Source organism: Cydia strobilella, chromosome 20, assembly GCF_947568885.1.
Source record: "Cydia strobilella chromosome 20, ilCydStro3.1, whole genome shotgun sequence".
Lineage (NCBI taxonomy): Eukaryota > Metazoa > Arthropoda > Insecta > Lepidoptera > Tortricidae > Cydia > Cydia strobilella.
The window spans coordinates 4,372,086-4,398,861 of record NC_086060.1 but is presented as its reverse complement, the minus strand read 5'-3'; the positions used below and the strand labels follow the sequence as shown (position 1 = coordinate 4,398,861).

Below are 26,776 nucleotides of genomic sequence, written 5' to 3'. Positions count from 1 at the left end.
TCGTCAACAGTGTCATCTGAAAATATTTAGATCAGTACGGTTTCACTCACTATTATTTTTAGTCGCTTTTTTTTGTGAGTGAAACTGTACTGATCTAAATATTTTGAAATACGCCTCACGATAGTTTAAGTTCGATTAGTGTCATTGTCATCTGAGTTCTGAACGGTCATGCACATAATATACTTAATGTTGCGAGGGTTGTTTAAATGTTTTTTACCACATCAGCTGGTAAAGGCTCTCTTGATTGTTCAAAAACTGATAAGAAAGTTGCATATTGTACACATGTGAGGCAAAGCAATCAGATGCAAATTTTGAGTTGTTTTCTTATGTTTGCTGGTAGAATTGACTTTTAAATGATGATTTTGAATGATAAATATTCTTTTGGATTTGATTTGGTTTGATATTGTTTGATATCTTACAGTTAATATTTCCTTCGGGTTGGTGTGGTGAAAATTTTTGTGTTTCACTCGGGGGCAAAGGGACCAACCCCGAAATCGCGAAATAAAAATTTGGCTGTGTCATACATTTTGGCTGGTCCATTTTCTATGGGAGGGTAATTTTTTTTTTTTCGATTTCGTGGGTGGTCCCATGTCCCATAGTAAAAGTTGCTCAGCATAATCCCAAAACCTCCCTGTCCCTGGCAACCGGAATGCACTTATTTTTTAGCCACCCTGTATAAATTGCGTTTAGAATCATTCGAGTAATATGCCAACCGCACAGCGCTGTGCATTGCTGCATTTGCACTTTTGCAGCAAATTCAGTGTCACTCAGCCACTTTCACCGTGCACCGACCGGACGTCCAGTATCATGCGCGATATTTCTGCAATATGCACCGCAGGAAACTAAGTGCAGTAGCAATGTGAGGTCATCGGCTGGCCAATGTTTCCAGTGTGTGACTCTTACGTTACTTATGTGTTTATTTTATAAGTTTTAAAACAATAGTTGGGGTCAAAATAAATAACGGACATGTATAGTTCGAATCCGTCTCATAAAATGTAGAGCAGAGGATAAAAAAATACTTAGGTACTCTGACAACACAGATTGATAATGTGTGAATGTCACGCCCTCGCCATGCAAACAAAGAATGAAGGACTGGAGCAGGCTATCTGGAGCCAAAGGAATTCAAAATGCTACCCATGAGCTCCATCATCCAGCACATGAAGATGGTCAAAAAAGCTCTTTAGTTGACGGATCTTTCCTAGGGGGTAATTACACATAAGATCCCTATGGGTCGAAGTGTATCCGTAAGGGCCCCCGAAAATCATAAGATAAGATAGGTAGTTAATAGAGTCTACCGGGATAAAATTAATTAACAGTTTTGATCTCTTAACAGTCAAATATTAAATAAGTTTTTAGAGATATGCTCCAAATGAATGAGAACTGCAATGACAACTTTTTCCGCTTATTTGACGTTGTGGAATTAACAGTCAAACAACCCTAAACATCAATATAAGTCTAGGGAACCCATAAACATATTGTTTATAGGCACGTGCCTAGCCAAGTAGACATGTTCTTTGACTATATCATTAATCTACGCACACAAAAAACAGGTCAAGATATCGGTAGGTTTTCCTGCTCCATTCTTTTTCCTCATGTGTTTTGGACACCTCTTGCGACACTGAATAATCTAAAGATCTTTCATTATACATAGGAGCAAAATAGAGGTCTCAAATTTACTTGTTCTATTCAATTAGTTTACATCTGAACGAAGTCAAAAACTTGGTGGGTCGGCGGATGATAGCATCCCCGTAGGGTTTCTTCGTAGAAAGCACGAGTATTCAGGATTCGAGCATTACATATCATCTCATTTTGTAATTACTCGCACTTAGTCCGTCAGATGCATTTAAATATAAGATCAAATGTAAAGTTTGTTACTGCTCCGCTCCAGGTTTACCAACAATATCTGTAGATGTCAGTATTAAAATAGTCGGTAGTAAAATACTACTGGCACATGAAAAACATCGTCACTACCAGTGGGTTTTTCATAGAAGAAACAGACGAGATGAGACATTATTTTGTTCGTATTTTAAATTTCTTAAAAAAAATCTTAAAACATCTGTGTTACCAATAGTAAATAGCTCAAGCGTCATAGTTGTGACAAAATAAATATTAAAGCACATTTGGCGAAGGTCAAAGGAAAACGAAGATACACTTAAAAACATGAGCACTGACGTAGGTACGCAAATAGCTTAAGATTTTAAATTTGAACGGAACAAATTTTGACGTTAATACTTACTTAAAATCATGTCAATTACCGTCCGCGACAAAGTCAAAAGTTATTCTAAGGTCCTTTACTTCAACTTGGAAGTATATATTTAAATACCTACCTTGTTTGCAAATGTTGGTCCTTATGCAGCCCGATAAGTTAAGTTTTCGGTATATTTCTGTAACGTAACTACAAGCAGCTGTAGGACTTAACACTGTGTGGTTGACATTAATTCACAAAGATACCCCAAATCCCATCCTAAATTGCGGGTTTCAACCATTGTATTTTTTATTAAGCTTGGTTATCTACATTTCGTAGATTCGGAAAGGGAAAAGATTCCTTAACTGCCTTAACACAAACAATAATAAGCAGTTTTCCGTTTTAAAGGCAAATCACGCGATACCAATAAAGAACAGGGACTTACTCCTACATTGCCATTGAGTGTTCCAATGTCAGTAATCAGTAATCAGTGTGTTTATTGCTGTCATAGGTATACAAGTTGGTACATTTATTGATTCAGCTATGAAGCCCTGTAGGGCAATGCAATATAACTTAAATCTAACTTAATTACTATGGCTTAAAGCTATCCCTAATACATTGCTTATAATGACCATGCATCATATTATATTATATTATATACATTTTTCAAACGGTTACAAATATTTTTTTATTTTTGTCAATTAGACAAAGGTCATACAGCAGCAGTGGGACACGTAAGGCTCCAAATAATAATAATAAGTGCCAGCTGCACCATCCGCGCACTTGACAGACTGATCAATGTCACCCGGCGGGTCGTGGCGGTTTACTATAAAACTTTCCATACAATAAAATTTAGCGAACTCTTTAACGATGACAAAACAGTTTGGTGCAACCCTAAGTGTTTTATTATTAAGGAAAAAAAAATCTACCTAATGAACCACAATTTACAATCCAAAAAAAACACCCGTTTTTATTAATATTCATTGGAATTCTAAAAAAATGGTACAAATCTGAGTAAATAATGACGTTGTTAATCTTGGTAATTTGTACCTTGTAACTTTGACAGTCACATGTTTTCTGTTATGTGTTACTTTGCGTACAAATACTTACTATCGGCATTGAATTAATTAAATATGAATTCAGCGCAGTGTACTGTCTTGCGTATTAGTTATGAATTAGGAATTAATTTTAAAACTGTCATTATTGTTTGGTTTTTCCTTTCTCTACAGGAAGTTAAAAAAATTCTAGGCTGATTTCTCTTTAGAAATGTTTGCCGTTGTAGTGTCACAGAAATGTCTTCTGTTTTCAAGAAATAGCGTCCTAATACTCGACTGCCTCTATAGTCTATTGTCATTGTATGAAATGTGATTGACTGATTGTCATTTCTATACTTGTATTAGCTATTGAATTTATTATTCCGATTATTTTGCTCGAACAGTATCTCAATAATTTTGTCATTTGAATTCATAACTCAACTTTAACGACAGAATATGAGCTAGAATTCTATGTTAATTAATGTGTCTATGCGGCTAATCTACAATCGGTGTAGGCGAAGTGATAAACATGTTCCGAGCACAACTTTATTGTTAGGAAGTAAGAGCGTATGTATGCAGATCAGTTTGACCACCTCACCCACTTAAGCTACCACTGCTGATGCTGACTGTACAGGGCCCGTAAGAAGACAATCGTAAATCTACAAACGCCAATTGAAGAATAAATATTTATTTTCGGATCACAGTTGTAACAAAAAGTGAAATGATCATTTCCAAACATCATTTAAGTTTCGTATGGCGTTTCCTAAAAACGATTGTCACTTCTCTAGGCCCCCAGGCAATTTTACACCTACATCTTGACCACCAGATATTAAAACTAAGTTTTAAAAACGTCTTCTTTCATTGTCAACAGCCGCGTTGCCGACATGCTGGAGGTGGTCGGCGAGCGAGTCGGCGGGTGGTGCGGCCGCGACTCCAACTCGCTGCGGCAGGCGGTGCGCGCGCGCCGCCGGCACCACAACGACATCTATACCAAACTTGATCAAGAAAGGACGGTGAGTAGTTCAGTATAATTAGTCCCCTATGGTAGATTAGGTAGGAATAGAAGCGGTCCTAGGATGCTGCCTTAAGGAACCCCGACTGTTATTCTGAAGGTTGTAGTTTTCAATTTCGCCTTGTTACTCCTTATTACGCTAGTAGTTGTGAAATAACTTAATATCGTTTCTTCTTTCATCGATATTGATAATATTGATATGGTCAAGCAAGTTAATTCCATAGCTCACGATAAAATTTCTTTATTGCCAAAGCTGTGTTGCTTATGTTATGCTATCAAAAGCTTTAAACATGTCGATCAGGATAATCTCATCTTTTGCATTTGCATTGTCGAGTTGCATGCCTGGCTTCTGGCTTATCTACCTATTGCTTTTAGTTTCCATCCATGAATTCCATTATGATGGAATGAGGAATGAGGCTATATTTTTTAACTGGCTCTTGGAGAATGTGTCTTAATGAAATCATTATCATATGCAATTAAAATAATATTGGGCTTTTTATCAAATAAAATAATGCGGTCATATAAGCAATCAGTGATAAGTGCATTGAACTCGATTCTCACCTACTTGATTATTCTAAAAATAGCGTTGTCTCACATTTACTATAGGAAAGTAAGTCTTTGCTTCGACTCGTTATTCTGAAAAACTATTTGTGACTTTTGTGTTACTGCAACTATTCCTGGCAATAAATCCAAGAACTTGACAATGACAATTGTCAAATTAATTTTGATAATAGGTATCTGAACTACATAAGAGAAGATCGCCACTTACAAATTTACCCGATCTAACGAATTTCAAATTTAAGAACTGTTGTAGTACCGCTGTTTGCTTCGGCAGCGCCATGCCCTCGGATATGTTTAACGCCACTACACTGCAAGCCCGGAACTTGGCAGCTATTAGGTATATCACAGATTGCACCTCGTACTGAATAGCTCTAAGTGCGATGTGCTAGTTCTGCCCGCCAACATTGGCATAGCGAAAATGCAGCAACGTGCTGTGCTGAACCGTCGCGTATTCTTATTGTAAATCGGGACACACCTTATTAGTATTAAAGGAATTTGAAGCGTAAATACAGTAGATCAATTGCATATTTTAATGACAGCGTCACACGTTCGCGACTGCCAGCAACCATTGATGCTGGCATTTAAGTATGGAGTATAACTGTTGTCTTGAACGTTCAAATTTCTCTCATTTAGTAAGGTACCCGTACCCGTCTCGACACCAGCAGGTTGATGTGTATCGCACATAATAAATCAATTTTCTTACTCGTCTTGGCTTACAGGAATAAGAATAAATCCTTTCTAGAATCAGATCTATGGCTCTATTCTATTTTTCAATGAACAGCTTATAGCCTGAAGTAAAGCAGAAACAACGAGACGACAAGAGCCCTGGGCCTGACAATATAACAAACAATGTAATAAAGCACGGGAAAAAAATACTTACCCACCCCCTAACGTCTCTATTTAACAAAATCATACAAAACAAGACAGTGCCCAATGCATGGACAGAATCAAACATTATATTGCTATATAAAAAAGGAGATCCCACAGACGTAGGGAACTATCGTCCAATAAGCCTGTTGCCAACCCTGTATAAAGTATTCTCATCAGCCATAGAAAAAAGAATAGCACCTACAATAGAAGATAAACAGCCGATTGAACAAGCAGGATTCCGAAAAGGGTTCTCCACGATAGACCACATCCATGCAGTGGACCAAATAGTCGAAAAATATGTGGAAAAAAGTAAAGTCTTATACCTGTGTTTCATTGACTACATGAAAGCTTTCGATTCAATTAGCCACAATAGCATATGGGAAGCCCTACAACACCAAAAAGTTCACCAAACATACATAGACATACTGAAAAATATATACGAAAGAAGTACAAGTAGAGTGAAATTAGATAAAGTAGGAACTGCTATAAAAATAAGACGAGGAGTAAAGCAAGGCGACCCTTTATCACCCAAACTGTTCATATCTGTACTTCAACACATATTCGAAAAACTGGATTGGTCAAAAAAGGGAATTTTTATAGGTGGAAAGTATCTAAGCCACTTGAGGTTTGCAGATGATATCATAGTTATGTCTGAAAATCCGAAACAACTGCAAGAAATGATCAACGAACTCTACAATGTCAGCAAAAATATTGGTCTGGAACTGAATACATCAAAAACTAAAGTTATGAGCAACGGAGCCCAATATCCAATACATGTCAACGAAAGTGACCTAGAGTATGTGGAAGAATATATATACTGAGGAAAACAAATAACATTCAGAAAAAGTAGGCATATTGAAGAAATAAACAGACGAGTTGGTATCACTTGGAAAAAGTACTGGAGTCATAAAGAAATTCTAAAATCAAACCTACCAATGACATTGAAGCGCAAGGTACTTAACACTTGTATACTTCCCAGCCTCACCTACGGATGCCAAACATGGATCTACAACGCAAAGACAAAGAATAATATCCAGGTGTGTCAAAGGAGTATAGAGAGAAGTGTACTCAACATAAAACTTAGAGACAAGAAGAGATGCTCAGAAATAAGAAACACAACTAAAGTGATAGATGCACTCGACCACTCAAGATCCTTAAAATGGAAGTGGGCAGGCCACTTAGCCAGATTAGAAGACCAGAGATGGACCAAAGTGGTGACAGAATGGCAGGGACCTCATGGAAAAAGACACAGAGGGAGACCAAATACCAGGTGGATAGATGATATTGTCCCAATAGCTGGACAAAGTTGGATGAAGAAAGCACAAAACAGAACACATTGGAAAAAGTTGGAGGAGGCCTATACCCAGAAGGGGTCCTTAAATTAAAAATAAATAAATAAATATAAGTAAAATGAATTGTATACTTAAGGAATAAAAGGCTCTACTATTACTATTATAACTGTTGTCTTGAACGTTCAAATTTCTCTCATTTAGTAAGGTACCCGTACCCGTCTCGACACCAGCAGGTTGATGTGTATCGCACATAATAAATCAATTTTCTTACTCGTTTTGGCTTACAGGAATAAGAATAAATCCTTTCTAGAATCAGATCTATGGCTCTATTCTATTTTTCAATGAACAGCTTATAGCCTGAAGTAAAGCAGAAACATGTATCTTATCATTTCTTGCAGAGTTAGCTGGCCTGCCCTGCTTCATTTTCATATATCTATCTTAATGCGGATCTAAAAGTGCATGTTGTCTATAGGTAAACGTGATCTAACTCGTCTTGGCTTACAGGAATATGAATTAATCCTTTCTAGAATCCGATCTATGGCTCTATTCTATTTTTCGATCAACAGCTAATGGCCTGGAGTAAAGCGGAAACATGTATTTTCTGATTATTCTCATAGTTAGCTTGCCTGCTTCATTTTCTTATATTTATCTTTATGCTGATCAAAAGGTGCATGTTGTATCGTATAGAAATTCAACTTGAGACGTTGATCACGATTCAGTTTATATTGCAACATTGATTGCTTGCGATGCGTCGATGACTTTTCTACTACTCTGATGCCAATGTTTTGTTTAAGTGGTTCAGGCCTCTGTTTCACCACGCTGACAATTGTCGCTTAATATTCACCGTACATTGCTCGTCCAACAAGTATATATTGACGATATGTACCGTCGTTACTTACAGACGCTGAAATGTACGGGTGAGTTGTTAGGTTAAGTTAAGATGTCAATGCAATGGTCAATGGTCAAGTTGATATAGTTTATTGTTCAAGTAGGCATATTATAATGCGCTTATGAACGTCAAATAATACTACCCCGGGTCTAATCCTACACCTCTGCCCAAAAAGATTTAAATTAAATGTTGAAATTTCGAAGCATTTAACAGATGGGTCCAAGCATGGGTTTTACCTGTCAGTCCTAAGCAGCGTCAATTTTTTTTTTTGCAAAAATTATGGCCCTGATGCTAGCCTAAACTATTAAGAGACAGGTAAAACCTATGCTGGCGCGACCTATACAAACCTTTGACAGTTGCCAACCCCATTATCATAACTGTGTATATTTTTGACCTGCCAATTGACCGTTTGATTGCATCAAGTCCACGCGGAAGATCGCGTTTTGCGCTTCCTTTCGTGCTTGGGCCCTGTCGTGTCGAAATTAGAGGCAATTATGTCAATGCATTGTGTGGCAAGTGGTGAAGTACCCTTGCGACATGTGTGGGCAACATACCTACTTATTGGATCTTTTGAAGCGTCTTTTTTTCCATTTTTGCTTGCAAATGAACAAATTGAGCGTTCTGTGATAAGATAAGTTCTATGAAATTTATCAGTAATCTTTTCCGAGTTTTATAAATTTTATAATAAAATAAACGCCTCTCTCTCCCTCTATCGTCGCCTATTCAAGTATTTTAAGTAAGTTAATCTACAATTAAAGAAACAAATTATCATGTCATATCATTTAAATCATAAACTTAAACATATACTTTGTATGATACACTTACATACATATCTACATATATACTTATACATGTACCTACTGTGAAACATTACTTACATCTTTCAGACAAATGCTTGCGCAGCATACGCTTGAACGTGAATTTACTTTGAGCTTTTCTAATAAAGTATCTTCATCTGATAAGATAAGATAACAGTGTGATATCTGGGGTTTGTTTGACATAATTATCGAAAGTTATGATGTAATGATTGTCAGATTATCATTAGTCATAATTCTGAAACCGTTAACTTTTCAGGATTTTCGTCAGGATATCCTATAGATAGGTTAATAGGTTAGGTTTTTTTATGGCAAGGCAATTCTGAAAAGTTACGCGTTTCTGAGAAAAACCAAATTATGACTAACGAAAATGCAGACAAACGATATGACTTATGACTTAAAACTTTATGGAAAACAATAGAGACCCGTGATGTCTACATACTGAAGAACTTAAGATGGCCCCGTTAATTCGTAATAAACATATCTTTTCAGCGTTAAGTATATCTAATCAAATTAAAAAGTAATTTTTTTTAGGAAGAGTGCTACATGGACACATTGGAGAAATGACTCAGGCTATCCAAGTGAGCAGTGAGAAGGGGATGACACGTGTGATAGGTGAAGTGAAAATAGGGGTTTTCTATTTTCACTTCACCTATCACACGTGAAAATACGGGGTTTTCTATTTTCACTTCACCTATCACACGTGTCATCCCCTTCTCACTGCTCACTTGGATAGCCTGAGTCATTTCTTCCCCCCTATGATAACTATAATAAGTATAATAACTTTGAAGGAAGCTTTACTTTATTTGGTCTTTTTAATGGAAGACAAGATACATTACATCCAGCACCCAGCCGAAAAATGACATGGCCACTTTATGAATGAATTTATTAATAATGTGTCCATGCAATTTTGCAGCTCGCTCACACAACTTTGATTGCATGTTTGAAATTAGATGTTAAAGGTATTATTTACGTATCAGCAAATACCTGCGTTTAGGAACTTAATTTGGCTTGGTGTGTTTATTCGTGTAATTTTGTGTGTGTGTGTAACCACTTTGTTTCGCCAGATTTGGTCATTATGTTGTTATGAGTTAGTATTTTATATAGTGCTATTTTTTATCTTATTTTATTAATTGAATTGTGTTACAAATAATGGCAGCAAGTGCTAAAATCTTCCACACAAAAGAAGCAATAACAAAATGTTTAAATTTACATCAACAACTCAAGTCTGGTCACAGTTTGTGTGGTTTTCTTATACAGGTGCAGATATTAATAGTTTAGTTAGAGATTAGTAAGTCCTAAGTCTATTATTAATGACATCTATAATATACGTGTTGTTATTATAAATCAAACCTTTTGACTAATAACATAAGATTCATATTCGCATAACACCTAGCACATATCACGCCACCGCAGGGCGTAGATGTGTATCATCGATTGACCGATAAACAGTTTTCTAACAATTAACATATTTGCATCAACCTATTGTTATTGTCACGGGTTGTAGCTAATTATTCCAATGATTCATAGTTACTGCAAAGAGGATATAATATTATAGAGCGGTACTGTGTCATAGTCAATTTTGTAACCACAGTAAATTCACTGCCATCTATCGACACACTTTAAAACTAAAAATGAAGATTTATAAAATTACGATAAAATGTATTTAAATATGGATAAATGATTTTTTTAATTTTTAATTATTATTTTGACCCACGTTCTTTCACTGATATGCGTTAAAATTGTTAAATAACAAACGAAACCGTCAACGCCCTCTATACAAGAGTAGGCCAAAGGTAGTAGCGACATATTTTTCTCAGAAATGCGTAACTTTTCAGGATTGCCATAAAACAAACCTAACCTAACCTATCTATAGGATAACCTTACACGAAAATCCAGAAACGTTAACGGTTTCAGAATTATGACTAATGTAATCTGACAATCATTACATTACGAGTATGACTTTCAATAATTATGTCAAACAAAGGGATCCGATATTAGTCATGTCATGTCATAAAAAAAACTACTTTTGTATACCCTTCTGTGACCCAGAAGTAGTTGTTTTGTTTTTGAATTTGGAATTTATAACTTTTAAAACTTTCTAGTTTTGAACACATATTAAATCACATTTACAACCGCGGTGGAGCCTGTGTCGAAACGTCGGTAAATAAAGGTAACAAAATAAATTCGCGATAGACCCGGTTGGAACTTTTAGTTAATCAATAAGAGTTCAGAACGTTACGGTGCTCTGGTTTGGTGGCCAAGAACAAACCTAGGCAACGTACGAGACAAGCTACAAAGACTCCAAAGGCTCGCATGCGCGGCCACCACTGGCTGTACGAGGTCCACACCGACTGCAGCCATGGAGGTCATGTTAAGCCTTCCACCGCTGCACCTACACATACAACAAGAGGCCAGTCTCTCAGCGGTAAGGCTGCGAGCCCTTAACATATGGTCCAACATCATAGGAGCTCTTCACACAACTTGCCTGGATAAGGTATATGACGAATTTCCAGTGCTCAATTCGGGCACGGATCGGATTCATAAACAAGCTATCTTCGACAAAAGGTACAAAATACAGTTATACGAGGACGACAATTACGAAGGACTCAATCCTCGGGAGCTCAGAATCTTCACTGATGGGTCCAAAACAGACAGCGGATCGGGCTCTGGAACCTTCTCAGAAGACCTGAACATGTCAATCACCACTCCGCTAGGAGCCCATAACTCGGTATTCCAGGCTGAGTGCATGGGCATCATAAACGCGGCGGCTGCCATTACTGCAAGGAAGGTAGTAGGATCCTCCATCCGCATACTCTCCGACAGTAGAGCAGTCTTGATGGCTCTAAAAAGCCATATAGTCACATCCAAACTTATACACGAATGCCACGAACGACTAATGGAGGTATGTCATAACAATAAGATCACCCTACAATGGATCAAAGGACACAGCGGATCCCGGGGTAACGATGCTGCGGACGAGCTTGCCAGGCAAGGATCGAGTGCGGGAGCGATTGGCCCAGAACCGATCCTCCCGATACCGTTTAGCAAGGTACGTTCAATGCTGCTGGCACGTACAGGGAAACTACACACAGAACATTGGCTAAACCAGACTGGATGCAGACAGGCCAAACAAGCCATGCCTGGCATCAACGGAAAGCTCACAAGGGTGCTCCTTCAATTAGGAAAGACCCGACTGAGCATGGTAACCAGTGTCATAACAGGTCATGGACTATTTAACAAACATCTTTTTATAACAGGTGTCACAGACAGTCCCCTATGCAGAGGATGCATGGAGACAGAAGAAACAGCCTCTCACGTGGTGCTGGAGTGCAGCGGAGTGGCCCCATACAGGGCAAAACATCTCGGATCCCCGAGAGACCTCCCCGAGGTCCTACTCAACATCAAAGGTTTGATAGGTTTCCTCGAGGAGCTGGGCTGGCAGGACTAGCCCACCCCCATGTCACGCAAAATAGGCGCCAGTCGTCGAGTTGCGGAAAATCGCCCGAACTACAATACAATACAATACAAGAGTTCAGAATAGATTGTGGAATATATACACAATTTTGTGTCTCAGGAGTCTAGGTACTGGACCTAAAAACATCATGTGTGTTGGATGGATTGTTTCATAAGGTTTCTCCCCTTCCAAAGCCAGATGGCATTCACCTTTGCAAAAACCAGTGCCAAAGAGTTGTCTTAGGGCCACCCCACACTAGCGCATTTTGAGCGTGGCTTAGGTTGTGGATTAAGTTGCCCCAGGCAACCGGCAAAGAGATGACTAATCTTATTTTTTTCTTTCGGCAGACAAGAGCATCGTCCCTGTTTCGCGTAAAAGAAGGCCCAGTGGTCCCCGCGCCGCAGCCCGCCACACGGCCTCCCGCCGGCCTCGCTTGTGCCCGCTGCGCTCCTGTGTCCAGGGTAAGTTGCATTAATTCATATTTCATACCCACATATGAGAGGTACTGACTTGGCATAAGAGCGTTTCGACCGATCCGATATCGAATGTAGGATCCGACATCCGCGTATAGTATTAGTCAGAGGGCCTACCGCGAACCACGTTCGACGTGTTGCATCCCTGTCACACTTACGTACTAATTTACAATTTACGCACGCAAACTAAATATTATCTGTCGGACAGCTGACGGCGGGCTCCGATATGGCTGAAGTTATTGTAAGCGCCGCACCGATATCGCATGTCGGAAGGCGCCTATGAGAAAAACAGTTACAGGAGAGTGCCATATGGCATCAAGTCCGCCTTTTTTGCGTTATCCATCGTTTTTTAGTAATAATGATTTATTATATGGATAAATATTTATTATATACAAAAAAACACATATTTCTTACATTATACTTTGATCCGACATCGGACAATGTGAAAACGCTCGGGTACCTACGAAGACACGCAGCAGTAATGAATTTACGTTGTCTAATCACGATTCGTTGCCGAAGGCCAAATGCTAAACATGTATCATTCTGATCATTCACACTCGCAATACTTGGGTATCTTTCTTATCTATCTTATTTTACACAAATTATCTGTAAAAGTGACGTTTACTTCATATATTTAAGCATATAACACAACTTACACAACATAGTTGTCAAATTAGATTTTTAAACAACGAGCATAAATAGTAGAATGTGCAACATGGGGCGTAAGTTAAATATTGTAAACGAGAGTATAGTTAAATCGCGACGGCTTGCCGGAGCGATTTATAGACTCGAATTTGCAATATTATTACGCCCCGAGTTACACACAATGTTTTTCATCACACTTGCGATACAAAAATGAAGTATGAACACAAAAAACTGTTAATAATACTACTAGAAACTTCATAACTCCCTAGGGAAAACGCTTTTTCTATAGTTCCCGTTCCCGCTAAGCCTGCGTGCAATTCCACATTTACTGAGCGAGTGTGATGATAACTATATTGTTATTTTAGTCAATAAGACTGGATATTATATAGTTACCAACTATTCAGTTAAAGTATTCCGTTTCTTATAATGTGATACACATGATTCCTCTAGGCTAATTATTTCGCGTATCGTACTCTCCATCTCTTTTATTTCATATGCCATCTCGTAATAAGAGAAAGCTTGAATTCTTCACCTTCATTATAGCGTCTTCTCCCTCTAATTCCGATCCATTTTCTTGGATTTAATACCCGAATCATCAAAGTAAAACGAATGGTCAAATATGGCCATGATAGCGGTCATAAACATGCGTTTACGCTGCACGCCTTCCGCGCATGATCTTATATGCGCAGCGAGATAAAGCCTTAACAGACTGCGAATTCCGGGCACGATCTGATGAATATTTGCTGAGTATTTGCTCGTTTATTTATTGATCTAAACTAACACGATCTTTACTAGTTATTCAAACTAACCCTGTCCCGTACATTTTCATTTTATTTTAAAGAAATTACTTTCGTAATACCTACAAATTTTTATTAAGAATTAGGATTTCACAGTCTGAATCTAGAAGAAGGCCATATTCTATGGTAACCGTTTATCACTAGGGTAATTATAATTATGTTTGTTTGCCACCGTCCTTGTAGAAAAAAAAAACAAGGAATAATCGTGGGGTTCTTATTGATATACTAATATACCTATAGGTCCGAATTTACGATTACCATTTTTTGAAGTTTTACTGTATTAATGATACATACTATGTTTACTTAAGTTATATCTTCTGTACACAGAACTCCTAAAAAACTTAAAACCTAAAAGAAACAAGGAAGTGAGAATTTGCTCTTCCTACCATCAAAAGTCATATCATAACTCATATGAGTAAATTAAATAACACCCGTGAGTAAAATATGTGTGTTATATGTTTGTGTACGACCTATACCTATTAAATATTGACGTGGAGATGTCTAAACATTAAAAAAGTCTATTATTATATGCCTACTAGAAGTAGTCCACTTTATTTTATATATAAATAAACGAACCAAAAGTTAGCATAAAAGACGGGAAGTCATATCGGTTGACCTTCCGAAACCAGTTTCGTTAACATCTCGATATCATCGTCAATACACATTTATAATAAAACAACATACCTTATCTGCATTTATGACTAATTAACTAATTACTAATTACAAAACATAATTAACAAATAAGAGTAAGAAATTACCCACAGACGTGAGTAAAAAAGTGTCCATGTTTCATTTAGGTTTATGTACCGTCTCGCAAATTTGGAAACCATGAGGGAATTTTAATAATATAATATTTGAATCCGTAGATGTAGGTGCATTATAATATGACTGTAATAGATGAAAAATGGCCTAAATAAAGACATATTAAATAAGACATATTTAGCCTTACTTGTGACTTTCATAGTCCCGTGGTTTAGTAGCTCCATCAGGTCCACAAAATTTTAGCATGGATACTAATGGAATGAAATTGGAAAAAGGCTTGAATGGAAAATAACTGAATGGTTTGAATTCATAACTCTTCAATATAGCGCTTGTGGTCATTAGGCACGGCCACGTCTTGCGCCTATGTCGCCTCCTGGACCCGGTAAAAGAAAGTTCTAAGAGGCGGTCGTTGCGAGGGATGACATTCACGTTGACGGTAGCACAAAAAAGGATGCCGAAGACAGATCTAAATAAGCTATTGATAGAAAAAGTAATACGAAAAACAAAAACCGGCCAAGTGCGAGTCGGACGTCAATAACATGCCCAAAGAAATGAGGGAAAATACTAGTCTAGAATGTTTCTAGAATAAAATCTAAATTTAAAAAAAAACAACAAAAGAAGTACATAGATACATACATTGGAATATCCATCTCCTCATCAATCTCATCATTAATCAAATATACCTAAAAATACATTTAGTTTTTCTCATTTAACAATATATTGTTAACATTGAACCAATTTACTCCTTTAGAAATAGCATCGTTTACAAGTTTACATCATTGTTAGCTTGTTGCTGTCGTTTGACTGAAAATAAGTGAATAAGTGAGATGTGGTCTGGAAACAATACTATATCATGATGGGTCTTTACAAGAAATGGCAAGTCATTTATGTAGATAAGGAACAGGAAAGGCCCCAATATTGACCCCTGTGGTACACCCATAGAGACCAGTGACCCCGGTGATCGCTGTCTATTCACATCGACCCTTTGTAATTCTATCATATAAGTAGGACTTAAAAGACCCACTGACTATCAGTCCGCCGGACGATATCGGCCTGTCAGTTGCTCGGAACTTTCAAATTTCCTGGCAATTTCAAAAAAACTGACAGGCCGATATCGTCCGGCGGACTGATAGTCAGTAGGCCCCTATAAATGGTAGATGGTAAATGGTTTATGGCCATTTGTCATACACTGACGCTTCATTAAGCGTGAATTAGCGTGCAAATTATTTATAAATTGAATAAACAGTAGTCACTATGAACTAAAAGATAAGTGCGTGCCACCACGTGAATGAGTGTCGACTATTATATTTATAACCTGATAACTGAATTGATCTGACCTGTATAATATATTATGTTTCCGATCGTTATGCAGTTAAAGGTTATTTATACAATACAAATCCTCTTTATTGCACAACCTCAGAATAAATGTACATGGAAACACAAATCATACATGAAGAAAGAGGAAAACAACAGGGGTTTATCTTGGGGTTATCTAAATTATATATTTGCGCAGTAACTGACGCTTAGATGAAATTTTCCGCTGATTATAAATTAATTAAGTCAATATTAATTGAACTTTGACTTGTAATAAAATCTGGGTATTGATTTTGTATTTACGTATTGGAACATTTCCAATCGACACTGAGTTAAAGTGCATTGGGGTAACTTGAAAGAATCTCTTGAAGGAGTCTCGCTTACTGTTGCTACAGTAGAAAATGCTTTTAGTTTAGTAGATATTTGCCATTTTCAAAATTTCGCTTTCGAAGTTACCCTACTTTTGTTGCACCTACCTATCCTATCACAGGTGATAAGTGGTAGATAATCAGATTGGTGTTTATAGTTGTCCTAGGGCTAGTCTAATGATTAAGCTTGCAAAATGTAGTCTGTAATTGAGGAAAAGTTTTTGTCAATTTTTGAGACTTCACCTTGCATCATTAGGACAAAAAGTTTTTGGAAGGTCAATGCAATATTTACAATTCCTTATATTTCTTGTGGTTCTAGATCTTTTTTTTTGTCCTGCATCTTTCCCGAGAAAAGGGAAACTAAATCACTTTGCTTTGTTGCCTATTGTGAGTTAAGTAAGCATTTAATTGTAACATTATACACTTGAAGCTATCCGACGCATCCGTTTAGACCTATCCTTGACATTTAGTGGCGCGATGCGCCGTTTGTTGCACCTAATGTTTTCTACAGAGTAGGTATAACACATATTGTTGTACTACAAAAGTCGGGAAATGTCTTGCGAAAACCCGCGAGCTACGTGGGTCGTGGGTAACAAATGTCTGGCTTTTGCTCCTCCGTCTGGGCCCGGAAAAAGGGGAAAGCCCTGAAAAGTGCTGGCTGGACGTTGCGAGGGATGACACGCGTGCCAATGGTCTTACTACCCTGGGTTCCGAAGCAACAGCGGAGGATGCAACCGGGATAAACGCTTAGGTGAAATCGGGAAAAGGGGAAAAGGTCGGGAAATAAGCAATTCCATGTCGAGCATTTTGTAAAACGAGGCCTATCAAAAACGTCTAATAACGAAAGTGTAATCCAATACGACCAGAGCGATAAGTGATGGAGAAAGGCGATCTTCTAATTTATTTTCAGGTTCGCGGTAGGTCTTCAGGTACTCTAAAAACTGCAAGCAAAATTCGAAACTACAACATAATACAAAGACAAACATTTCTATAAATTGCCATCGTTGACACTTAATTAATAGACCACGCGTGAGCCTTATGCCAGCGCCATAAGGCCTATAAAAGGTTAGATTAGATATGCGGTTTGTAGCGCGAACTAACGGCACTTGTACGCGGTGAAGAATTTTAACTACCAAGTCAACAAACTTAGGTACATATGAATTAGCTTTTCGTTAGTCTATTATTAGAATAGAATAGAATAGTTATTATTCGTAAACACACAGACAATAGACATACATTAAAAGAACATAGTGAAAAAGTAAGGGCAAATCGCCTAGCATGGTACGGGCATGTGATGCGGAGGGATGAAAGTCATGTGACAAGAAAGGTATTAAGAATGAATGTGGAGGGAAGTACGAGGAGAGGAAAACCGAGGAAAAGGTGGATGGACTGTGTGAAAGATGATATGAAACTAACGCAAGTGAATGATGAGATGACGGGTGACAGAGATGTATGGAAGAAAAAGACATGCTGCGCCGACCCCAAGTGAATGGGACAAGGGCAAGCGAATGATGATGATGAGTGAAAATAAAGTGTGTGTAGTGTATTAGGCTGGTCTTGGACCGTTCCAAACCAACCAAAAACTAGCTAGATTAGCTAAAGCCAAACATTTAAAGTTGTGGAACGAGTTGCCCCTGTCGCTCAAACGGTCCCGGTCTGTAGCATCACTCAAAGTTAATCTGAAAAAGCTTTGGCTTTCCCACGAACTGTGATTTGGTTGAGTGCTAATATATATATATATTATTTATATATTATATATATATATATATATATATATTTATTTAATATTTATTTAGTACTATATATTTATGTATGCTAGTACATATTTATTTTATTGCATAATGCAATTGATGTATTTTAGTTATTCGTAGACGTTAATATTGTAGTTTTCCTTCTTAAATATTATTGTACGTTCTGTAAGTTTGTCTATCTATCTAATTCGAATTTTCCACTCATTTACTCTAAGGTTAGCTGGAAGAAATCCCTTATAGGGATAAGCTCGCCTTTGTACCTAAATTTATATGAATTTCATGTTATCAATTTTTGTTTTGTACAATAAAGTGATTTACTACTACTACTACTACTACATTTTGGAGAGATTTAAAATTTATACCTATATATATATATTTTTTATTTATTTATTATAAACTGATCGGCGATTGGCCCTAGTCACACCTGATGGGAAGTGAAGACAGGGCCTAAGATGGAGCTCACCGGTTCAGTAACAGCCTATTCACTCTTGTTTTAAAGAGACCGAGGTCATATTGATCAGGGAATACAGATGGCGGGAGCGCATTCCATTCCTTAGCCGTCCGTACCAAAAAGGAGGAGGCAAAACGTTTCGTCCGAACGAATGGAATGTGGACTACGAACGGGTGCATTCGCTCCCCGCGCCTGGATGTCCGATGATGGAAAGGGGATATGACGGATATATTGCAGAAGTGTTCAAATCAAAGTGTCCGAATATACTTTATTTCTACAATGTAGAAAGGTTAGATAATCTAGATATTTATAGGGCAATTAGGGCCTATCCTATAACTAACAACCCTATGAAATATCTCTATTTTAAGCTTTGACCTAAAATCATAAAGTTTCTGTAAATTAAGTCTTAAGTTTCTTAAAAGGCCAAGAAGCGTTGTACATTCCTCTAGTGAACATACAATGGATGAAATAAAACTATGAAAACGGATTATATCGCGTATATTGAATTTATAATACATCCCGACGTTTCGAACTCTTCACCCGTTGACCACGAACGCTGTAAAGAGTTCGAAACGTCGGGATGTATTATAAATTCAATATACGCGATATAATCCGTTTTCATAATTTTATTTCATGAGTAACTATCGCGGTAACCGAAGACAATATTATACAATGGATGGATTATATATTATAGTCTTATTTTCTTGCAGGTCCCTCATAGGCATGTTCAATTGTTCAAACCTTAAAAACTGCATGATGAAACTGATGAAACCATTAGTTAATAAAATGTACCCAAATCATTAACAGTTAGATTGTTATAAGCCGCCCGTTTTCTGGAATGTTTATGGCCTTTAATCTCGCCAAAATTGTAGTTGCATTTGACCAAAATTTCTAAGCCTCTGTTAATAATATCTATATAGGTAGTTACCTCAATTTCGCCAAAACGGTTGCCTACGCGTCTCAGACAAGCCTGCGGACCGCAAGCCGCCTGCGCAATTTTGTACAATGACCCCCCCGCAAGCCACACCAATCATGCCGCGGAATACGGATCTGCTAAGCAAATAATTAACCCTTTCAACGCTAGTGCCGAACATGAGAGTAAATAATGCTTATAGGTACATATCGTTAAGAATCACACATTTAAAACAGTCATTGATTTGTATTAGTTTAATTTTTTCTACAAAATTTATCTAAATCGGTTCAGCGGTTTAAACGTGAAGAGGTAGCAGATAGACAGACTGACGAGTATTTTCGCATTTTATAATATTAGTAAAGATGTGGCATTTTAACATCTAAGTAGTTCTCTTTAAAGCTTCAAAGCTTTAAAGCCAATAGCTGCCAAAACAACATTTATTATTATTATTATTTATTATTTAAGTTGACAATTGTACCTTAACAGCTAGAGCCACAGCGGCACAAATTGGGAGACAGTATTTATACATTGGGTACAAAAGTATTTTCAAAACAATATTAATTATACTTATATAATACTACTTACAGGCATCTCTCGCTCTATCACTCTCTTACACTCAATCATCAGTCGTCCGATTGCACTCACAAATAAATCACACTCCGGGTGTGCCTCGAGCACGGAGTTGAGCAGAGCGTGCGCGCGCGCGACCGGCGCCTGCGCGTGCGCCCGCATGCGCGCGGTGCTCTCCGCCAGCAGCGGGTGACGCCGCGCGCGAATGTACTGGTTAGGCACAAATAATCGCATGAAGGCCTCGACAAGGGCTACGCTATCTATTGTGTTTCTAATAACACCGATCGTGAATTTCGCCAAAGAGAGCAACCTCCGCAACTGGAGCGAGTCGTACCCTAGATGTCCCTGCAGAAACAGAGTAGGGTACATATACGGATAATAAGTGTGTATTTTTTTGTATATAGCCCTAAGATACGACTTTTGGACTTGCTCTAGCATAAGTATATATTTACTCTCATGCGGACTCCACACCACTGCATTCGTTTCGAGAATGCTGCGCACGAGTGCCGCATACAACACGCGTGTGGCTTCCACAGTCAGGGGCGCGGAATTGCGCAGAACGAAACCTAGTCTTTTGTATGCAGTCTTGACCACGGCCTGGACATGTTCGCGAAACGTTATATTTGAGTCAAAGAGAACTCCTAAATCGCGTACCTGTTCCGAGCGCAATATGTCGGTGCCGCCAATATTGTAATTATATGCTTGAGGTGTATGGGACCTGGTGAAGGACATCATTTCGCATTTACTTGCATTGAAATACAGTTCATTTTCAACACTCCAACGATGGACCGCCTCTATGTCCCGTTGCAGCTCCTCGCAATCCCTTTGACTTTGGATCGGTTTAATCAATTTCACATCATCAGCGAACATTAGCAACGTGCAGTGATGCACTTCCACCGGTAGATCGTTTATCAGCAGCACGAAAAGAAATGGTCCCAAGTTGGACCCCTGGCTGACACCACCAACATATTGTAACTTGAATATAAAATAGATTATTGCTGCTGTTTTTTTTACAAAATTACATATATAGGTCTAAAAAAGTTTCAGGTCAAGTACGTAATATAAAGTAATTAAATATAATTAAAGACAAAAAAAATCGAATGATACACGATTTTCATAAATTATAATTAATTATTATAATTAATTAAACAAGTTGGTGTAAATTAACTAAAATAATTTATGAAAATCGTGAAACAATTTGGCCTTGTCGAATTAAATTAATTTATGAAAATCGTGAAAAATTACCTCGACTTATAGAAGTCGTTAGGTTTATAATTGGGCACGCTTATTAGGCTGCGAGACCGACAATAATCATTTTTTATTCATAAAACCAGTTTATATGTCAACATTATGGATCAATACACTTGAATCGTTTACATCTTGCTCGCCTCCATCTGGCATTATCCTGGGCCTCCTTATCGTCAGCCTTCTCGACGGCCATCCGTTGCTTCTGAGTTCTGCTGCGAGGAGAATAGGTTTCTTTCAGTGCACATGCCCCAGCCAATAGAAGCGTCGCGCGTCATTATTTTAGCAGTGCAATATTATGGTATGGTTATATCAGCTGCAGAGAAAAGACACCCCCCTGCATACAAAGTTCTGTAAATTGGTATGGACGTGGGGTACCTTTTCTCTGCAGCTGACTGTATCATCGAGCTGATCTGATGATGGAGACAGGAGGTGGTAATAGGAACTCTGTGATAAAACAACGCAGCCTAATTGTGTTTGGGGTTTTTAGAATTGTCTCGGTGAGCATTAGTTGCCTGTGGAAATAAAAGTACAGGCAGCGATAAAAGCTTGTACCAAAAATGAAATGTTTGCCAAAAACTTATTTTGCCATCGATTGTTGCATCCGGTGAGATATTGCTAATAGTCACTATTAGGGTTTGCACGACGGATCTAAAATGTATGGGAAGATCCGCGGATCCAGATCCGGATACATTTCGGATCCGGATTGCAAAATCTAATCCTTCACTATCACTATCGACCCGAGGTTACAAAACTTGTTGACTAACTCCAGCGGGGCGCCACCTACACCTGCAAAATAAGGTGTTCGACCCCATCAGTCGCGCATTTGTGTAATATTTATTATACTATAATACACATACATTATACATTTATTATACAGGTATTTTTTTATCATGACTAATGCGCTGCACAATAGATTTGTAATTTCTACATTAACATAACACAATACTCAGTTACATTGTTTGAGCACTGAGCAGTTCGTCTTTATTCTTTGTTCATTCGTGTTGAGTTATTACCGGGTTGATGATGAAAACTATACTTGTACCAATCTTTTAACTTTATTCGTTTGTTACAAATGTAATAACACCCAATTTACAATATATATTCCAATACCTCTTCACCAGAACTTGTTCGTACTCCAACTAGCTAAGCCGCTTGTCGCGCGTACCCGTCTTTTTGTAACAATTCAAAATGGCGGAGACCAGTGACAATGACAAGTAAGAGTCAATTGATACTCTTTTATTAGCTTATCATAAATAAAAGTAAGAATGATCAATAAAAGAAATCCCAAAATGTCCATTACGTCACGTTTGAGTGTAAAAAAAAATTCACTTGTATGTGCGTGACGTAGTGGAATATACAATTTTCATACAAATTTTTGGGACATTTTTTTTATATCATCAGGATTGAATATGCTATAGTGATTCTGAGTTGAAATAACCCAAAAGCACCAGGATCTGTGAGAATCAGTTTTTCAATATTTAATTTAGAAAATGCTCGGAAACGTCACTTTCCATAACAAATACATATCATATTCATAACCTGTTGTTACAATCAGAATACGCCTCCAAAGCTATAGGTGCACCGACCATATGTTTTTTACGACATTGTGGAGCTATCCGGCAGGCGCGGCCTTAGACCGAGACTGGAACGGAAACAGGTTTCACGTACACGTGACAACCCCAGCATACCATCTTTCATTTCATTGCCTTGATTGTAAAAGTACAAACAAGTATTTTGTTGGGCTCTTACAGAGAAGTGAAGTCAAAGATTTGTGTCAGTTTCACGTCCACGTGAGAACCCATCAACATACTAACTATTTTTAGGGTTCCGTAGCCAAATGGCATAAAACGGAACCCTTATAGATTCGTCATGTCTGTCTGTCTGTCTGTCTGTCCGTCCGTCCGTATGTCACAGCCACTTTTCTCTGAAACTATAAGAACTATACTGTTGAGACTTGGTAAGTAGATGTATTCTGTGAACCGCATTAAGATTTTCACACAAAAATAGAAAAAAAACAATAAATTTGGGGGTTCCCCATACTTGGACCTGAATTCAAAATTTCATATCATTTTTTTCTAACTGAATGTTTGCGCGAGAGACACTTCCAAAGTGGTAAAATGTGTCCCCCCCCCGCCCCCCCCCCCCTGTAACTTCTAAAATAAGAGAATGATAAAACTGAAAAAAATATATGATGTACATTACCATTATTCCACCGAAAATTGGTTTGAACGAGATCTAGTAAGTAGTTTTTTTTAATACGTCATAAATCGTAAACCGCAATTTACCTTTCACTCACGTTTCACATAAAAAATACATTGTTCAAATTATGTAATGTATGCAAGTTACGGAACCCTCGGTGCGCGAGTCCGACTTGCACTTGGCCGGTTTTTCATTTCATTGGGTTGATAGTAAAAGTACAAACAAATATGTTGTTGAGCTCTTACAGAGATGTGAAATCAAAGATTTGTCTCTTGATGTTTACAGATTTACATACCGTAAACTTGCGAGAAAACCGACTACTTAGGAATTTGATATCGATAGACTGCAGGTAGAGAACCGATGTTTTTTCAAGCCAGGCAATATTTTGCATGAGGCAAAATTGAGAAGTTTACGGTACCGTTGACATTTTTCATTTGTCTTCCACCTGTCGCTATCGAGTGGCCAGCCCATTGTTAACCATGAAATATGGCCATACCCGGAAATTGAGAAATGCGATTCATGACAGTAGATACGAAACTTAATGCGGCTACGAAACTTAATGCAGCTCCCGAATTGTCACTCGGCAGAGTCTGAATCCCGTAAGTATTTAATACTGTAGTCCCGAACACTTGTTATAAATAGCTAGAATTAACCTAGTTTTCTGTAAAGATTAGATTTAATCTTGAAACGGATTCTACTTTCGTTTGGTCAATTTCAGAGCGTTGCAATAAAACTATTGAGTTTTCCCTATAACTAGTACAAGAATATAACACAGACCTGAAGGTCTGTAGTCTGCCCTATCTCATCACTCATCACGTTTCGATGAGACAAGGTCATGTCACGGTCGCCAGTGTCGCCACTCAACATTCAGACCATCGACCACCTTGAAATGTCCTTTGTCGTTACGTGATTAATAGACATCTAGTACGCATCTTAGCCTTTTCCTTATAGTTATTCCTTGAGAAATTTCCTTAAGGTTAGGTAATATGTGTAGCACAGAATAACTAATAGTACTACCGTACAGAAAGGAAACTTCCTACAAAACCGAAGTTTGACAGCGGTTCAGGGTCGAATCATGCTATCCCTTTCTAATATATGGCACTATCCCTTTCGGCTATTTAGGGTTCTACAAAATTCAAGTCATTATCTTATCTGTGATCGTGCACGCAAAGGGAGGTCAAGCTGTGCCAACCACTGACATATTGTATGTATAGACAAGCTGTCGAGAACGAATTATGTCCGCGAGGTGTCCGCCATTTTTCGCGTTTGACGTCTGTCACTAAGCTAAAGATTAAAGAATAAGAGCAGCTGGCCAGTAGCAATGAAATGCATGCACTTCATTGAGGTGCGGAAACATTTTCTTCGAGAGGCCGCCTCCAGTGTATACATATTACCTCAATGGTGCCAACCCTAATAATTGCTCGGAGCAATGCTGAGCCGAACGGAGCCGCCGAGTTTGCCCGAAGCGAGGAGTTTCGCACCCCTGGCAATACATGCATTACAGCTTAGATAGTTGGTACTATTAGCAACACTTTCAACTGACCATCAAGCTGTAGGGCGTGCCAAAGAAATAAACATATCTACACACGCTCTAAAAACATTACCCTCGTTCTGACGCAGTCAGGTAAAAATAATCCCAATAAAGTAAAATAAACAAATACCCGGTGCAATTGGCTTTCAACTATCTATGAAAGTATGGGAACACTATATGTAGTGACTACAGGAACACTTTTTTCAACCAAAAACTTCAAGGAACAGAAGACTCAAATTGCCAAACCTACCGTCTTTACAATAGTATTATCTCTTACCATTTTGTAAATATCAACAAGAATACGACTCGATTCATAATCTTCACTCTTTCAACCCAAAAAGTGCCATTTCTATACATTATTGCAGCGATATACGCCCTTTTATCTCCACATTAGCGCCAGTCCAAATTTAACCGCGCACCGGCGCTTGCGACGGTGTGGCGTGACTCTGCTGCATTCACAACCAAACTACTACTAACCGTCCAGTATAACCCTGAGCTATTCTCACTCATACTTGATAAAGAAGCTAGAGCTCAAGCAATACGATAAATGATACGATAAAGACCAGTTTCATATTGAGCTGTTATCAAATGTAGTTATAAAGATGTTACAGATCAAAGTACACTAGACCGAATAGTGTTGTAAGAAAAGGTTTTGTGAAGAAGCTAGTGCGACGACCTGGTACAATCGATGAATTGTGGATAAAGCGTCAATTGACTTGTCACCTTTGATCTAGACAATATGCAATGTGAGAGTTTGTTGTCACTATGACACATTGACTCTTTCTTTTGTTGTATATATAGGGTGATGACATCTAGTAAGGGCGTTCGTTTACTTTAGACCAGCGGTTGATAAGGGCTCCAGTATTGGCTCTTTCATCCTTCATGATACATGTTACATGTGCACACTGTTACCAATTACATGTTTCCTTGTATGATAAGCTAGATGGCTAGTGAACTATTTTTTATTGACATAATTATCTTTGATAAACAACTAATGAAAAGAGTGCTCAGTAGTAGGTATGGTACTAACTATAAACAGGGGTTTTCACCGTTTATTTATATAGCTCTACCTGAACTATATCTTGCGTGTTAAATATGTAGGTCTTAACTAATCTAATTTTCACTCATTTATGTAAAGAATCATTCAGTTATTTCCATTTATATATCCCTCCAATCGACAGATATAGGTATAACGCCATACTTATCTCATCGTCTACACATTTTAAAACTAAGACTGCAAATATACATATAACCTAACCTATGTACTTTATCCCACATACCCTCATACACAGATTTCGTACTAATGCACCACGATAGAAACCTAATTTAACTATTTTAATATCAGCACAATGTGCAACATGTCATGTTGAAGAAGTCGATTGTACTAAAAATACAGAACTTTTTATGAACCTTAATCCAATTCCATAAGGTCCAATATTGGACATTTAAGCTGCTGTTTCATCGGATGCGGCGTTGAATGAATATAAATAAGCAGCAATTTAGAACGCACTTTGTCCCTTTCTGTCCCCTTTTAGTTGTGTAAGTGCGTCTCGCCTTGCACAGTTCCCATGGTGCTATGATATGCGAGGTTGTGGGGCCTTGTCCGTGACATTGTAATTGCTAGTAAGATTTGTCCTCT

At 38.0% G+C, this 26,776-nt stretch overlaps 1 protein-coding gene across 2 annotated transcripts in view; it reads left to right on the top strand.

Annotated features, from left to right (window-relative positions):
• The window catches only part of LOC134750481 (glycerol-3-phosphate acyltransferase 1, mitochondrial), a 57,498-nt gene that overhangs the window by 6,645 nt on the left and 24,077 nt on the right, over window positions 1-26,776 (top strand). For both annotated transcript variants that reach the window (XM_063685655.1, XM_063685654.1), the window contains exons 3-4: window positions 4,091-4,232; window positions 12,463-12,576. In XM_063685655.1, the coding sequence (XP_063541725.1) occupies window positions 4,091-4,232; window positions 12,463-12,576 (256 nt within the window). The remainder of the gene's footprint in view (window positions 1-4,090; window positions 4,233-12,462; window positions 12,577-26,776) is intronic.